This window comes from Adiantum capillus-veneris, chromosome 5, assembly GCF_014529385.1.
Source record: "Adiantum capillus-veneris isolate H3 chromosome 5, ASM1452938v2, whole genome shotgun sequence".
NCBI lineage: Eukaryota > Viridiplantae > Streptophyta > Polypodiopsida > Polypodiales > Pteridaceae > Adiantum > Adiantum capillus-veneris.
Window position 1 is genome coordinate 150,950,394 of NC_140935.1, and position 17,580 is coordinate 150,967,973.

General features: G+C 43.0%; 2 protein-coding genes across 2 annotated transcripts in view; one reads left to right on the forward strand and one right to left on the reverse strand.

Annotated features, from left to right (window-relative positions):
• The window catches only part of LOC147458289 (uncharacterized), a 68,848-nt gene extending 60,502 nt beyond the window's left edge, over positions 1-8,346 (forward strand). Inside the window, exon 5 of the mRNA XM_086512957.1 lies at positions 7,819-8,346. Coding sequence (XP_086369083.1) covers positions 7,819-8,022 — 204 coding nt within the window. The 3' untranslated portion in view covers positions 8,023-8,346. The remainder of the gene's footprint in view (positions 1-7,818) is intronic.
• An 8,066-nt stretch (positions 8,347-16,412) lies between these two features.
• LOC147458290 (uncharacterized) lies at positions 16,413-17,367 on the reverse strand. Its single transcript, XM_086511799.1, has one exon. It carries the CDS (start codon positions 17,268-17,270, stop codon positions 16,587-16,589), a length of 684 nt encoding a protein of 227 aa, XP_086367925.1. The 5' UTR covers positions 17,271-17,367; the 3' UTR covers positions 16,413-16,586.
• Positions 17,368-17,580: the final 213 nt, after the last annotated feature.

The following is a 17,580-nucleotide window of genomic DNA, read 5'->3' on the forward strand; positions in this document are numbered from 1 at the left end:
TTCCAAAGCTTAGTATGCGATACTACGGACCTTTCCAGATCACTGAAAAGATAAATGATGTCTCCTTCCGACTGAAACTGCCTGATACTTGGAGGATTCACAATGCATTTCATGTGAGTCTCTTGAGACCTTTTAAAGGTGATGTGCTTGATGAGCAACCCGAAGTGGAAGAAACCGAGGAGATCCTTGTTCCTGAACAGATTTTGGCACATAAGGATATGAAGAATAAAGGTAAAGTCCGAAGGCGGTTCTTGGTTAAGTTCAAGAACTATCCTGCATTGGATGCGAAGTGGATGGAGGAGGAGAACCTAGCAGATACTCCTAAGATTGTGAAACTTTACCTCTATGCTTTTGGTTTAGCATAGTCTACTCCAAATAGAACCTAGAATTCAGCTTGGCCGGAGATCTGGTGCAATGGGATGCACAAGAGGGGAGTCACTCTGCTCCTTTGTCAACAAATGCCTTGATTTAGATACTAGTCACTGATGTCTCTCTGAGCTTTAGGGATACTGAAAGCTGACAATATTCTGTTGTATGACTTTATGAAATGGAATTCTTGATTATGATACTGATTCGTTCTTGACCTCTTTTAAGTGCAAGAACGAATAGACGAAATGACTGCAGCATTTTGGTCTGATTGATGTCGAATAGACATGGTTGCAATAGGGGTTAGTCAATCGAACATCGATGACGTCCCGATTAGATCTATATGCGACTGCTAGCCTACATTGCTGATAAATCATGGTCTAAGATCCGAATGAATGTTGAATGTCATGTGATGTCTGTGATGTCTAGTGATGTCCTGTGATGTCGTGTGATGTGACTGTCGATTGGTACATGTGCTAGATGTGTGTTCCTAGTACGTAGGTACTAATAGTCATTGTCTGCTAAGACGGTTTATGGCCTCTGTCTGTTTGGCAGGCGTAATCGAGGGCGATTACAATGCTTTCAAGACGGGGGTGTCACAAAATGATGACGTGGCTGCCCGAGAGGAAACCCTGATTGCTACTGAAAACCCTAAAACATGCAAACCCTAACCCTTACCCTAACCCTAAAAAACTTGCCAGAAACCCTAACCCTAAATTCTGACCTAACCCTAAAACCTGTCAGAAAACCCTAACCCTAATAGGCAGCAAGGCTGAAAACATGTGAAATGGGCACATGTTGACGTGGCGCCGTATGTCCAGAAGCTTTCCAGCTTTTTGCGGCAGTTTGCTTTATGTTCCCATGCAATTGGAGATGGAGAGAGAGAGAATACTGTTGCTTTATTTTCCTACGCAACTAGCGAAAAAGAGAGAGAGAATACTGGTGCTTTTATTTGACAAAAGCTCAAGAGAGCTTGTGAAGAGAGAGAGAGGGAGAGACTTTGCTTTTGATCTGAAGCTTTTGGGGCTTTGCTTTTGGCAACCCTTGTAATTTAAATGAGTGGTGAGGGCTCACACTCTGCAGAGCATCTGGACGTAGAGTCTGAGAGTGAGAACCCGACCCACTCTTGTACTTTGAACTGATTAATACATAAAGAAATACCGAAAGGGGCGCCAATCTTTGGGGCCAATATCTCTAGGCACGGAAATCCACCGGGCCAGTGCAAATCTGTTGTGAACCGTGAACTGTTTTGAAGTGGTTATTTGGTGCTGTCGTGATTGATTCTTGACTTGGAGTGTCCAAGTCTGTTTTAGAAAGGCTCGCCATGCTAATAACAAACTGCTCATACAAGTGACCAAGGGTGGTCCGACATAGATCTAATATGCCCCGATGGATAGACCGAGTGTCACGTGACACATCCAACCCTATTTGTTCGTGGACAAGCTATAGCATAACAGGGTTCAGTCAGTCTAGATTAGAAGTGATTTGGCACTTTTGTGAGTCTATTCGTAGACCGTGCATGCCCAGTCACTTAGTATAGATGCATATCCGCTGGTTGCACACAGCATGATCATCAATATTCCCATCAGAATCCATTAGAATCAGTTAGGGGATTTTTCCAGTGATTTTAGCCTATTTTCCCTATTTTTGACATTTTTCACTTATTAATTTAAGTGACTTCCCAACAAAAGTAGGTAGGGCAATTTTGCTAAGAAAATATATAAGCAAACCCAAGTTAGCACTAAATGGCAGAAGAGGCAGCAGGAGCACCTTGCTCAATAGGCAACTTCTCAGTAGAACCCAAGGACTTCTATCGTTTTTGCTTCACAACAGCTTGGCCAAGATCACCGCAGATCAGCCAGCGTTTTGCTCTTGTAGATCCCTGGCGATAAGACCACGGCAGATCAGCCTATCATCTTTGATTTGCAGCACCACCTCAGCGTTTTTGCAGATCATCGCGACGGAAAGTCTAGTACCATCAGCGTTTTCAGTTTTCAGCAGTTAGACATCGCAGATCAAGTCCCGAACCTCGCAGATCTCACCTTCCCGCAGCAGTTCCTCGCCGCACGGTCAGTTTCCGCCAGGTTTACAGTTTCAGCCCGGAAAACGCAGGTTTTCAGCATCTGCATTTTCAGCGCGCCGTCGTCGCATTGTCGCCAATGACATCGTCACCGACATAGAGTTAGAATTCAGCAGATACAAGTTTCATAGATTTCAGCCCATAGCGTTTTTGGACAGCAGTAGAAAGATTGCAGATTTCAGCTCTTAGGTGGACTTCGTCATCACCGTCGTTATCGTCGACATAGCCTAGACTTGCATCAGTCTCATGCATTCCATTTGTACCAGATTGTGCAATCATAAGTAGACCACTTTCGCCGACGAGTGGGGCCTTCGGAGGAGGGTTTTACAACGTCTTTGGTGTCGTATCTCTCTTCTCTCTCTATCTCTCAGTCTCATACACTTGCACGCACAGTGTCCATTCACTTTGTTTGTGATCATAGCATTCTCTCATTAAGAACGGAAGGCTCTACCTTCCATAAGAACAAAAGGAACCTTGAGCACAGTTCGGAGCACTCATCCTGAGCAAAGCGCAAACATTCATTCCGTTGCACCTAACATTGGTATCAGAGCTTTGGCAGTGTTGTGTATCACTCAAGGAAAGAACCACAAGAATCACAAGAATTTTTTGCTTGTTGCGGTCGCACACACCCAAGTTCGCTTAGGCATGTCGATTCCTAATCGTGTTTTTTGAAGAGTGACAGGAATCCCAAGAAAGAAGGGCTTGTCCAGCCTCCCCTTGTGTCTCTTTTCATTCATTGAGAGCGGACCGTGCACTTAGCGGCCGGCCACTCGATGTGAGGTGGGAAATGGCAACCTTGGTGTGAGCGCAAGGCCGCCAAGGGGTGCGCCCACAGAAAGGAGTAGAACTTAGGTGAAGAGAAGATCCTTCTCAAACACGGTTTGCAAGCGAAAGAAAACCTCAAGAACCTCAAGACCCTCAAGAACCCAAGAACCCAAGCTCCTCGTGAACTTAAGAACCGAAGACCACAAGAACCCACAAGAACCCACGACTTCAAAATGGTCATCACTCGAAGCAGAATGGATACTTCGCTTGGAGGTGATGAGCATGAGAGAGGCGAAGAAGAATTTTCCCCACCAGGAGGTTTTTCCGACCCTCCCCCTTCACCATCTACGACAAAGATTGCACTAACTTCTATGGAGGAGTTGAAGCAGTTGTTTAAGGAAAGACACTTAGAACGCGAAGAAAGAAAAGCAGAAAGAGAAGCAGAAAGAAAGGCCTACGAAGAACGAAGGGCAGCCATAGATCGTGAATACAAAGAAGGAATGGCAGCCATAGAGCGTAAGTACGACTTGGAAGAAAAAGAAAGTCAAGCCAAATTTGATAGCGAGAACAAAGCAAGACAAGCAGAATTTGATCGCGAGAACAAAGCCCTCAAAGAAAAGAGAGACCAACACAACAAAGAGTTCTGGCGACTCTATTCTCAAGTTTAGGCACAGATGCAAGAGATTTGGGGAAAGGAGACCCTCTCAGTCTCTTCTTCTCCAAAGCATGATACACAGGATTTGCATGATTGTGTGAAGCATGATGATGATTTGAATGACAATGATAAGCATGATGATTTGGATGATAATGATGAGCATGATGATTTGCATGATCAAGATGTGATTTCTCACAAGCATGATGGTTTACATGATCAGATGTGATTTCTTACAAGCATGATGAGTTGCATGAAGATGATGTGATTGTTCACAAGGATGATGTGTTAGTTGGTGCTTTTTCTAGCGAAGCTAACCTCATTGCAGATTCGATCAGTCACGAAGAATCAATCTTGGCTCTCGAGCCTAGGACCAAAGAACCCCCTCAAGAAGAAGCGATCTTGGCTCTCGAGCCTAGGTCCAAAGATCTCTCACGGGAGTATTATGTGTTCGCATGATTGATACGCACGCATTGTTCGAGTGTTTTATTTGTGATCGTTTCTTGTATTTTAGTCAACATCTTTATTGATCCCTTTTCCTAGGCATGACATACTGTATGTTGAGCACGTTTCTCTCATGGATGAGCACGAATGTATGCGGATTTTTCATGAAAAGCTGAAAAGTATGTATGTAAGGAAGTCACATTCCATGTCTCTTCCTTGGCATGACATAGTTTCCGAAAGAGCACATGAAAGTATGAGCACCAAGCATGCGCATTTCCGTTGTGAATTGCCACAGTTGATTGCTCTAGATCATCAGAGAAAGATTGGATCTCATTGTTTGCATGTGTCTGATGAACGGGTTGTCACTCTGTCTCTATGTTCATCTACATTGCATACACAGTCTTTAGCGAAGACAAGATTTTTTCCACTCACTTCACATGGAATGGGTATGTTCATGGTTTTGTGTTGGAAATGGGTTCAGGAATTTTCAGCCATGGAGATTCTTGAAGAAAGAAGTAGGACTCTAGACGAAGTTGAAGCATCGAAGGAACCACAGGAGACTTTGTGTCGCTTTCGGCGCGGCCCAAAGAAGCAAGCGTTGCAGACCTTTATGAAGTTAAAGTACCGCACGACCCACACAGTAGAGTGGACCGCGAAGAGTCCCTTCCAGGATTCCGGATGTTGTTGGCGATCTCCCATGACGCCATACAGTTCGGTACTAGTACCTCACTTTGAAAAGGAGGGGATGTCACGTGACACATCCAACCCTATGTGTCCGTGGACAAGCTACAACATAACAGGGTTCAGTCAGTCCAGTCAGTCTAGATTAGAAGTGATCTGGCACTTTTGTGAGTCTATTCGTAGACCGTGCATGCCCAGTCACTTAGTATAGATGCATATCCTCTGGTTGCACACAGCATGATCATCAGTATTCCCATCAGAATCCATTAGAATCAGTTATTTCCAGTGATTTTAGCCTATTTTTTCTATTTTTGACATTTTCACTTATTAATTTAAGTGACTTCCCAACAAAAGTAGGTAGGGTAATTTTGCTAAGAAAATATATAAGCAAACCCAAGTTAGTACCAAATGGGAGAAGAGGCAGCAGGAGCACCTTGCTCAATAGGCAACTTCTCAGTAGAACCCAAGGACTTCTAGCGTTTTTGCTTCACAACAGCTTGGCTAGCGTTTTCGGAAAAGACCACCGCAGATCAGCCAGCGTTTTGCTCTTGCAGATCCCTGGCGACAAGACCACAGCAGATCAGCCTAGCATTTTTGATTTGCATGCAGATCATCGCGACGGAAAGTCAAGTACCATCAGCATTTTCAGTTTTCAGCAGTTAGACATCGTAGATCAAGTCCCGAACCTCGCAGATCTCACCTTCCTGGCAGTTCCTTGCCGCACTGTCAGTTTCCGCCACGTTTACAGTTTCAGCCCGGAAAACGCAGATTTCAACATCTGCGTTTTCAGCGCGTCGTCGTCGCATCGTCGCCATCGACATCGTCACCGACATAGAGTCAGAATTCAGCAGATACAAGATTCGCAGATTTCAACTCATAGCGTTTTTGGACAGCAGTAGAAAGATTGCAGATTGCAGCCCTTAGGTCGACTTCGTCATCACCGTCATCATCGTCGACATAGCCTAGACTTGCATCAGTCCCATGCATTCCATTTGTACCAGATTGTGCAATCATAAGTAGACCTCTCTCGTCGGCGAGAGTGGGGCCTTCGGAGGAGGGTTTTACGTCTCTGGTGTCGTATCTCTCTTCTCTCTCTATCTCTCAGTCTCATACACTTGCACGCACAGTGTCCATTCACTTTGTTTGTGATCATAGCATTCTCTCATTAAGAACGGAAGGCTCTACCTTCCATAAGAACAAAAGGAACCTTGAACACAGTTTGGAGCACTCATCTTGAGCAAGGCGCAAACATTCATTCCGCTGCACCTAACACCGAGGTACACACAACTACGATTACTAATGCTATCTGCTCTTGCACATGAGACCATTGACATGGCCTCAAGATGGCGAACTGCATCTCCTCCTGGCAACAAGATGGATGTGGAGAGAGAGGAAACAAGACTCAAGGCTGCTGTCGTATGCTGTCTTCTAGAGGAAAGGGAATCCTCTTCTCTCCTAGGCTTGCATCAAAGATGCCCTGCCTCTACATGTGATCGCTCATCTGTAGGGTAATGTGTGCTTCCCTACTGCTGGGAATGAAGAGAGCTAGGGCTGCCAGGAAAAACGTTGGAGAAGACTGCTGAAAACGCCAGCATCCTCTCTTCCCCGGCCATGGCCGGGACAAATACTCCCAGCCTAGTAGGCATGGAACAACGCCAAAACCCCGAGCTAAACATGGCTAGACACATCCCGACATGAGAATTTAGAAAACAACCTCACTACGGCTGTGCACAGCCACAAAACAGCCCACACTCCCTAACACCTGTTCCTAGGAGAAACTAGGACCGATAGGACAAATCGAGAGATATCCCATAACTCTTTAAAACTGAGGATTACATTGGAAGGTCTTAGTGAGATCACCTAGTTACATGTATAAAAAGTCAGTTTTTGCCCATCTTAGATGTCCAAAACTCCACTTTGCCATGTCGTTAGACATTTCGTATTCCTTGTTTCCTGGAGACCTTGGCCAATTCTTACTTTGTGGACTGGAGCTGAAGAGTTGTGAGCTCGTCTGCTATCCATATCTTAGTAGCATGTAGTGAGCAAGTTGGCTTCATGACTTTGATTTTGTCTTTCAGATTTGAATATCAAGCACTACTTTCTTTGGTTTGATTTGGATCCTTGTCTCTTGGACGTCGATGTGAATGGTATCACCCGCTTCAACTTACTCTCCAAGATCTCATGCTCCAATGTTTGGAGCCTCCTTGCCAACCTTTTGTTGAGCCTCTATTTCTAATCTCACTGTTCATCTAGCTCTGATTCCTGTTCTCATTGATTTCTGAGATGACTGCTTTGACAATATGCTCTTGAGATGTTTCTATGGTGCTGCTTGCTTTCCTCTGATGTCGATATGCTCTTATATTTGTTGTATGTGCTGCTTTGCATGCATGAGTTCATTGTGTAGCTCTCAGCTCAAGTATTGTAGTTTGATTGGGTCCAGTAGATATTTCTTGTGTGTCGATGTTTATCTCATATGTGAATAAGATGGTACCCACATCAAACTCCTTATTTGAAAGTTTACCAGCCAAATCACTTTGCAGTATGTCAGTGAATGTCCTTCCTTGTGCAACTCGTGTGCATCGGAACTTCAAGAGGATGGGGCATTATCTCTATAACAAAATGTGCCTGGCCTTGGAAATAGTTGTACAGCTTTTTGCAAACTGGTCTACTCTCCTCCTATTATTCAAATTAAAGTGATCAGCTGTGTAGATATTATTAACATAAGATATTTCAGGCCTGACATTTCTTTCCCTATTGTAACCGGCTGGCTGTCGAGGTCAAAGTCTGTATTGTTTCTTCAATTTGTTCTGACGAAGTGTTGTGTGTGTAGGTTCCAAGGCCATTACAACAGGCGGATTTTGAGCAGGTTCTGTCAACCTCTTGTACCTCCAAGGTTGCTGCAATGGAGTACAATGCTAAAAGGCACTGTGATGGACAGAAGACTGGGGAGCAGGTAGAAGTAAGCATGACAGATTTCATGAAGCTTTTGGCAATTTCAATGGGAGCAAACAGGCGGAACGGAGCGGACATATAAAATTTGTATGCATCATAATTTTTGTAATGGAGGCTCAATATTGATGGGGATGATTTTCAGAAACATCCCTACGTTGTACCTGCTTAGGTGCTTTTTTTTATAAGAAAGCATCAAGCGAATGTATAAACTTGGAAGCATGCTGAGGCAGGGTTTTCCGGAGCTGCCTAGGAGTCGTCACATTACTTCTGTTGTTACTGGCAGGAGCCTTTTGTCTTCTTTACCCTTTGATCAGGAGTTGAAGACGGTTTGTATAGTATTTACAGGTAGGTGAATAGATGTTGGGATAGTTTTCAAGTCAGAAGATGCTTGCTTCTTGTTGCTGCACTTTGTGTTAAGCTTGGTACAAGTTAAAAATTATTGAAATTTGAGATTCAAACATTCGGTGGTTTTGTTCGCATGAATTTGGTTAGTGTAGGCGCTTGTGTCGCTCTTCTTACGACAGCAACTTGCCATAATCTGGTAACTGCTTTGGGCAGAAGAAGCTCATTTTTTACTTTTTGAGCTTTTGTAAAGATCGATGGCTTTACCCTCATTGCATGTCTATCATGAAGGCCTCAGTCAATTTCTGAATGTATCTGTGACAAATAATGATAGTTGACTGCCTCACATGAAATATATTTCAGTTGCTTCGCTTTTAATTACAATGTTTTTTTTTAAAACAATGGTAAAAAATAACCACCGGTGATGAGTACAGCACTTTTTTGAGGACTCTCGCTTTGGAAGAGTTCCCTCCCCTCCCCCTCTTTAAGTAGGTGCTGCGAGCGCAGCACCACCATGCCAGATGGTGCTTGCAGGGTGTCGGCCAGACGGATAGAGCTGTTTTGTTAATTACAGAGTTGACTCAGTTTACGCTTCTATGGGGCTTATGCAACCGTCTACTGTTTCTTAAGAAAGAGCTGGGTACTGTGTCAATGCATTGGTCTGCAAATGTTGAAATTACTGCACATGGTTCATGCAAGGTATTCGTTGGGATGTGTTGTCGCATGGTTGAGGTCACATTGTTTTAGTTCATACCTCTCTCTCTTTCATGTGCTTCCCAGTGGGTAATAATCAGCAATGTATCTCGTCTCTTACTTGGGGTGTGCATTCCAGAAATAATACTAAAGCACTCAAAGCCATCAACATTTCTTCCACATCCATAGCCATTAAAGATGTGCCTCCACGGGCGGAAGTGCCTCGCTACTTAATTATGACGATTAGAAGGATCAAATACAACCCTGCTGTCGCAAGAGATTTAATTATCCACATTGGACTTCCTGGAATTCGAGAGCTTTTCCTTCAATTGCAATAGGTGGTTGCAACTTGTGCCTCCACGGGTGGAAATGCCCCGCTACTTAATTATGACAACTAGAAGGATCAGATACAACCCTGTTGTCGCAAGAGATTTGATTAGCCACATTGGACTTCCTGGAATTCGAGAGCTTTTCCTTCAATTGCAATAGGTGGTTGCAACTAAGTTTGGAGGACACTGAAAAGGCATACTTTGGAGTCTTAGTGGCTGCTGCGTAGGGGCAAGACACTAATCTTTGATTAACGTTTCTATTAGCCAAGTTTAGAATTATCAAACCCTCACCTTTAAAGGGTATCTGAACTCAATATCTTACTTTTAAATTCGAATCATTTTACATCTCCACTTGAGGGTAAAAGTGCCTCCATTGACTCATACATAATTTAGAGATAAATTTGGTACCTTTGAAAGCTTTAAAAGAGGTACTTTTCAAATTTATAGCTAGACTCTCACTAAATCTAGAGCCTTTTGGGCATCCCTCACACTTTTTCCACAATAAGCTACAAGTTAGCTTGGATCTTGGATTTTTTTGCTTGATTAATTGAGTAGTGGGACTGTTTGATAGTTGGATTTTTTCTTTTTAACAATCCAAGTTGATTATCACATCTTCATATAAGTACTCTTTTCAAGATCATCGGATTCTTTGCTATGTTTTGATCCTAATGTATTGCGCTAATCGCTCAATAGAACTATAATTGTTGGACCAAAGTTTTGATTTCTTATTGAAATAAATAGGCATTGTAGGGAAGCCTCATATGTTGTGATGCATCATGAAGTAAGTATATTGCATTCTATCTTCCGAACCTCTTCTTGATGTCCTGTGCTCAATATGTTGCTTCTATGAATCTTTTGAACTTTGTTATTCGTCTCTCATGCAATTCAGGAAGCCAATGCTTTATCATGTACTCCACAATTCTCTCCATACTCATTAGCTCAATGGAAAATGATATTGTCACGAGATAAAGGAGCTTGTATGATTTTTGTATCTTCACTTGCTAAAGAAAACGGTCACGACGTTTTTGAAACTCTTTCCAAGTGAAGTTACAAATTCTACCATCCATCATAAGAAGTGAAAGTGTAACAAGGTGTCGAGATATTGTTTGAGAATTCTACATTTCATATCTCTTTGATGGCATAAGCTAACTTCCTAACTTTAGAGTGATGCTTAGCACATTTGGGCCATTTGTAATTGGCCAAACCCAATGGCCAAGGTACTTGGGACTACCTTACCACTTTGGGTGACAAAGATAACAATGTTTTCAAGGCATTTACCATCAAACCACTATGTAAGAAAAGGTTTTAAGTACAATCATTAAGATTTTTGCATCTTTAAAAGTATAAGCCAAAAGCACAACATCATTTGCGTATTGTGACATCAATACCAAAAATAAATTCTTTAATAAGTAGAGAACCACTCTCTATGTGGTGTCACATGGAAACTCGCGTTAGAATCTACTATCCAATTCCGCGCATACTGTGCATCTTCTGTAACAAGAGCCTCGACAGGTAGATCTACTGTGAAGACCAATACGTCAGAGGTAAGTGGCATAACAACCGCTGGAAGAGTCTCTACAATAGGAGAATTTGAAGACTCTAGTACATTGATCTCCTCTAACTTTGCTTTGCCCTTGTTTGAATCATCAGACTTAGAAGTGTCACCGGATTGTTTATCCTTCTTGCTTTGCTGCTATTTCGTGCAATCCTTCTTCACATGCCCTTTTTTATGGCAGTGATGGCACTCAACATTACGCATAGAACCCCGAGACTTACTGCATGAGCCCCCACGTTCCTTGCTTTTGGCACGACTTTGAATGCGACCCCTCTGTCTATCACTAGCAACATACGCATCACCATCCTTCTTACCTTCGAGAGATTTCCTGCGAATCTCCTGGGTAAACAGACTCCCAAGGACGTCATTGTACACTAGACCGGTACGAAGTGCTGAGTTGCTAATCGTAGTACAGAACGTATCCCAAGACGAGGGTAAACTGCATAGCAAGAATATACAATTGATTTTCTCATCGAAGACCAAACCCTGAGTGGTTACCTGCATGAAAATGATATTGAAATCATTAGTGTGAGTAGAAATAGTGCCCTCTTCCTTTATACAAAGGTCAAACAGCTTCTTCATCAAGAAAACCTTATTAGTGGCACTTTTGTTCTCATAACTGGAACACAACCTATCCCATACATCTCTAGCAGTCCTTTCTCCAACTATAGCAAAGTACACAGATTCGGCCAAATGCAAATGGAGGGTAGATTTGTCCTTAGCATCAAGTTTCTCCCACTCAATATCTGTATACTCGCCCTTTGGGCGCTCCATGACAGGATCCAACTGGCCTTTTTGTATAAGAACATCTTGAATCTGCTCTTTTCAGATAGCAAAATTCGTCCCATCAAATTTTCGGATATTGTAAATATCCTTTTCACCACTAGATGACATGGCTGCAAGCTAAAGATAATATGCCAATAAACACTGGTAATTCTAGGAAAAATTTGACAGAGTTTCCCCAAAAAAATTGACAGAATCTCAATCTAAAATTGTCACAAGAGATCAGTAACGCATCAAAAGTAATGCTCTCAGAGCATAAGACAGGTGCATCAACCACTAACTGCGCATAAAAGGGCAAAAGCTGACCCAAGACTGCCAACACGGCGTCAAATGCTAGCCCTCTCTATACATGTCCTATGGCGAGGCCATGAAAAAGGGGTACTCCAGCAACCTGTATCACCAAAAGGATCTCAACATTTGAGAATCCCCTAGCTCAAGAGAACCTCACGCTATTGACCCTCACAAAAGGTTATGCAGACAAGAAACCAGCCCAGTCTCAGAAAGGGCCTCCGAACCGAGTCTCAGAAACGGTCGGGACTGTAAAAAAAAAAAGCCAAATCGGCTCCACAAAAGGTACATATGGCAGTTTCCGCAACTCAACGTACATCTACTGTCAACAATACTGCAAGGTGCAATATACACGCTGAAACAGGCACCAAACAAAATGTGCAAGCAGTAAACAAATCCCTGTGGGGAGTAAAACCGCTCTCAAAAGAGCTCAAGCACTATCAAAAGTGCCAAAACAATGCATATCCGCATCAAGTACTCCCACTGAAACCTGTGCTGATGCTAAACACTGCAACTTGTAAGAAACCTGGATGTCCTGTATGTATGCAAGAACCTGTGAGGAGATGAATGCTTGAAAACCCCTAGACAATGTCAATGCCGAAAAGTGCTCCTAATCAGCCCATAAACACCATCTCAATAACACATTATAGCCATAAAACGGCTATATATACCATCCCAAAATAGTCTTTGAACAACCTGCACCTGTGTCCGCATACAATCAAGAACCATGTGCTCCAATTTGTCAATGCATAGTCCAAGGAGCCTACTTAAAGTCGGAGCCCTTAACACCATTATTTTTTGAGAAAAGTTTTGAAATTTCTTTTGTTAAATGTGAAGTGGTATTCCATACATTTTCAAAGATACACATTAGGACCTATCAAAAGCCTTATGAAATCCCCAAAGCAACATCACATACCTGTATCTTTTGTTTTTTTGCAATATGATGCTTCTCAATGACAAGTTTTACGCGATTTCACCCATACAGCCACACCTACATGTTGCAGGGGTTGAACCATAGCAGGTGCAATTCAAACCCATCTCTTCACTCAACGTTTGTCTATGCAAACTTTGGATAATAGCAAAATAATCAATGGTGCTATGGGCTTGTCAAAAGCGTCCTTGCTTGTAAGCGCGTTGGCCATTTTGTGTAGCTTGTGCAATCACCTACAACTCCAAATAGGTTTTCCATAAGAGATCCAAAGATCCAAGCCTTATAATGCAACAATTGTTCACATGTCCGAGAGAGAGAGAGAGAGAGAGAGAGAGAGAGAGAGAGAGAGAGAGAGAGAGAGAGACTTGGTCTCCTCTCCAAAAACATATTATGGTCCAATAAGCAAGGGATAAAAGCTAATATGTAGATATGGGATGTTGTTCTTCACATCACATATGGCATAGTGAGTGCTCCTTTTTTTTCCAGAACTCACAATAGTGAGTAAAAGTATATTAGGAAAATTTAAAAAATTACATAGCAAAGCCATGCCCAAATCGCGAGCCAAGGTTCAACGAGACAATTCCAACCATACATCGGTTGATTAGCATTAGGAGAAACTTGGATCAATTTTGGGCCCTGTAAGAAACGTCAACTCAACATAGAGAGAGGTAATCTTGAAAAATACAAAAGTAGTTTTTTGAAATTCTATTTTTCATAGTGCATACATAAAAGTTTGCTCGATCACTTGAATGCATGCTCGTACAAAATGCTTTTCGAGAGCCCAACTTAAGCGTGCACAAAAATCCATCTCCGTCAATCTTAATGAGTGATGTGATGTGCGATGAGAGAAAACACATAAGATATGCTTTCAAAAAACGAAAAGAACACCCCGGATGCATCCGGAACGTCCAAAAACCCTAAGATAGCACTTTAAAACACTAAAATCCGGTGTCTCTAGCTCAAGTACAACATTTTTAAGCATAGGGCCTCATGAGGTCAGAACCAAGTGAGTAGAGGCCCCAGAGACTCCTCAAGGACCTTTATTTGCTTGATTCTAACCCTTTCATAGTTTTAAATAGTACTTATCAATTACAAGTACGACCCGTTCGAATTTGAATTGCGAGTACCTCATAAAAAGGTGATTGATGCTTATGCGAGATAGCAACAACGGGTCATAAAAAGGCACTCAACGCTTGTGCAAGATGTCACTATCAAGCGCCTTACTTTTCTGGTGACAATGAAAATTTCACCAAAATGGTTTTCATGGACATTTTTAAAAATGAGAAAAAAAGCTTTTCTACGTAACGTTAGCGTTCTTCCTATTGGCTAAGGAGCATTCTCTCACTAGACCTAAATGGCCCAAAAAATGAGTCCATTTCTTTCCTAATGGGTGCCACACTCAACATAAGGAAACACATCATAAAGGCAAGTAAGGGGGCAAGGCCCACAGTCCGCATCGCCCACAGGGACATCTCGTTGCTGCCACCAACAATCTCCATGACTCCCGAGGATCGAGCGCAAAAAAAAGTGAAGAACACCTTGACTCATGTCGCTTCGGGATCAGCACAAAGCACGAGCAAACTTAGCCAAACCCTTAAGGCTATTAAGGGTGATCCAAGCACTTGCAACCATAAGATCGGGGCAACCTTGATTGCCACAAGAAGAGGGGACTTTGCCCCGTTCCCTCCCCCTCTTCAAGGGCACCACCGCTTTGCAGGCACCACAAAGGAGTAGCACTCAACCGCTGTTTTAGCTCACAAGGGGACCTTGGAGGGGCAAAATCCACCATGGCCAAAAAGAGAGGGAGCAATCTCGGTGGGAGCAGAGACAACGTGGTTGGAGTTGCTGGGACCTACCTCCCAAGGACACCCAGTCGCGCTACGGATGGAAGCCAACCAAGCACGACGTTGACACCATGGCCAAAAAGAGAGGGAGCAATCTCGGTGGGAGCAGAGACAACGTGGTTGGAGTTGCCGGGACCTACCTCCCAAGGACACCCAGTCGCGCTACGGATGGAAGCCAACCAAGCACGACATTGACACCAGCTCGTCCCAACACCCTTCTACCTTGCCATAGGTCGACAAGGGCCTCCTCGCCCACCCGATCCTTGCAAACTGCAGAGGAGCAATAGGGGAGCTCCCACAAACCCATAGTGAGTACTCATTTCAACGAAGACATCCTTTTTTGAGGCCTAATATACACCCTCCTCCTTACAAAAATAGGAGAGTTTTAACCTCATCCTAACTTATAAGGACTAGGTAAAAGCATTCACATTAATATGAAATTTTTAACTATTGACACGCGTATTTAAAATGCTATGCAAACTTAGTGGTATGATCTTTTATTTGCATATGATGACTCACCAAAAAGATATCCACGTAGATAAATGGAGGCATCGACAATAATGGTGTATTCTAGCTTTTTAGACACTTTAATAATTTGTAGTAGCTCTCGAGAACTTGCATGTTTACTTGAACTAAAAAGTGCTACTAAGCTAATTAGACAGCTTTGTGACCTTGTGTGGGTCAAGATCATTAAAAGAGAACATTTATGCAGATAATAGGACCAAAGGTGGGCAATTGCAACCTTATAAGGGATCAAAACCAAGAAAATAAATCCATGTGGATAATAGGACCAAAGGATGGTAGGAATGATGTGGGCAATTTTGTAGTTCATCAATGTTACCTCTTTAAGAAGCTTGAAACTTGGGCATATTAACACTAGAGTAATGCATTTCATAAAGTAATTACATAGCAACAGTAGATATTGTGAACGTGATATAGTAGTTTTTCATATATCGAACATTTCAACCTGCTAACCATTGCATTGATACCTTTGAACCATGTGATGACTTAAATGCACGTGATATAGTAGTTTTTCATATATCGAACATTTCAAACTGCTAACCATTGGTGTTGTATTTCTTGATATAAGAGCTAAGCTTGATGAGTTTGCAGCTCCCCCTTCCTAGGGTGATCACTAAGATTTATCCATAATGAGAGCTCAAAACTATCTGGTTTTGGTTTGGTCTCACATTTTGGGACTATGAAGACATACTGTGGGTAGCACTATTGATGTTTGGCGTCTGTAAACTTTCTGCATAATTGCCTATGTACCTCTATGAAACATGACAAATAATTCTCCAAGTCAAATTAACCATGTAATGACTAAATTGCTCTCTTTGTTATTACTTTTTATGCTTGTTCATCATAGTATGTATGACATGGATAGTATGGCATACTATGCTTTAGGTGAAAACATCAATGAATCATGAAATACGAGGGAAGATGTTCGTGTATGTAAACCACATTTGAAGCACACCTCGCAAGAACTCTTCGAAAGAGACATAGACTTACACTCATCAAAGTACTTAGTTGAACATGTATGCAAATCACAATGTACAACGATGTTCAACAGGGATTGCCGAATCCTATTAGGTTCTGAAGAGTTGAAGCACTCATGTGCTTGACACAACAAATGAACCTTCACCATAATTGGGAGAAGACCATGTGGATCAAAGTTAAAAGGATGAACCAGACCCGATGGTGGCGACATTCTCCTAGCAGCTTTTGCTTCTCTTATAGTCAATCTAAAGGGGCTTGCAACTTAAGCAATACTGGAGCAAACCCATCTCTAATTAGTCATTTGTTGCCTAATGAACTATTTACATCAGAAGCTCTACAAATTGTTACTTGTAACTCAACAAAGAGAAAGGAGAGTTCCTCTCATGATGTACTTGTAGTGTTCATGAAGAGTTGATAGTTGAGGTGAAGACAATGTTGCTCTACCTTGTGGAGTGTAGAGCGCATGGTGTCGATGGCGAAGCGGAGGTCAGAGGCTTGTGCAATTGCAGCATCTCTCTCAATGCGGGCTTGTGTGGCGCACAACTCCATCATGTCGAGGGCGACGGCAAGTTCGAGATATTTGTCGCCATCATCTTGCAAGCAAGGAAGGGAAAGGCAGAGGTGGTGGTGGTCTTCGGTGTCGTCGTTGTCGGTGGAGGAGGAGGAGGGCATGTTGAGGGGGTCATGGCATGCATTCCAAAGGGAGGTGGTGTCATGGGCACTCTCATAGAGGGTGCTGATGGGGGATGGTGATGATGATAATGAGGATGCTGTGAAGACTGCCTTGGTTGTGGGTTGTGGCCTTGCGCGAGCTGTGAGCCATCGGCCCACTACTAAGAATTTGGGTTTCTTCTTCTGCTGCTGCTTCTTCTTATTTAGCTGCTGCTTGCAGCTGCGCGCCATATTCATGAGAGCTCCTGCAGCTGCTGCTTCTGCATGTTCATGTGCTGTTGTTGTGGAAGAGGGAGGACTGAATGCAGCCACACGGCCGCTGTCGCTCTCCCACGCTTTCCTGCGCGACTCTTCGATGATCAACTCGAAGAGAGGCCTGTACTCTTGCCCCATTGCTCCCTGGGTGTGTGGGTGTGTGTGTGTGTGTGTGAGAGAGAGAGAGAGAGAGAGGGAGGGACACGCTACTCCTCTTTGTTACGCTAGGTATAACATGCGCCTTTTAATCTTTCCCCTTTGGCCCCTGTAGATATAATAGGTCCCCCGCCCTCTTTTGACCTTACAAAGGCTCCTCAAAAGCCAGAACCCAACCATTCTTTTGCCAACACTCACACGAGGATTCCAAGAGTGAAAACCACGACACTTTTACCAAATCCATATGCAGGCAGCACAAAATTCAATTCTTGTTCCCACAAAAAGTGAGTCC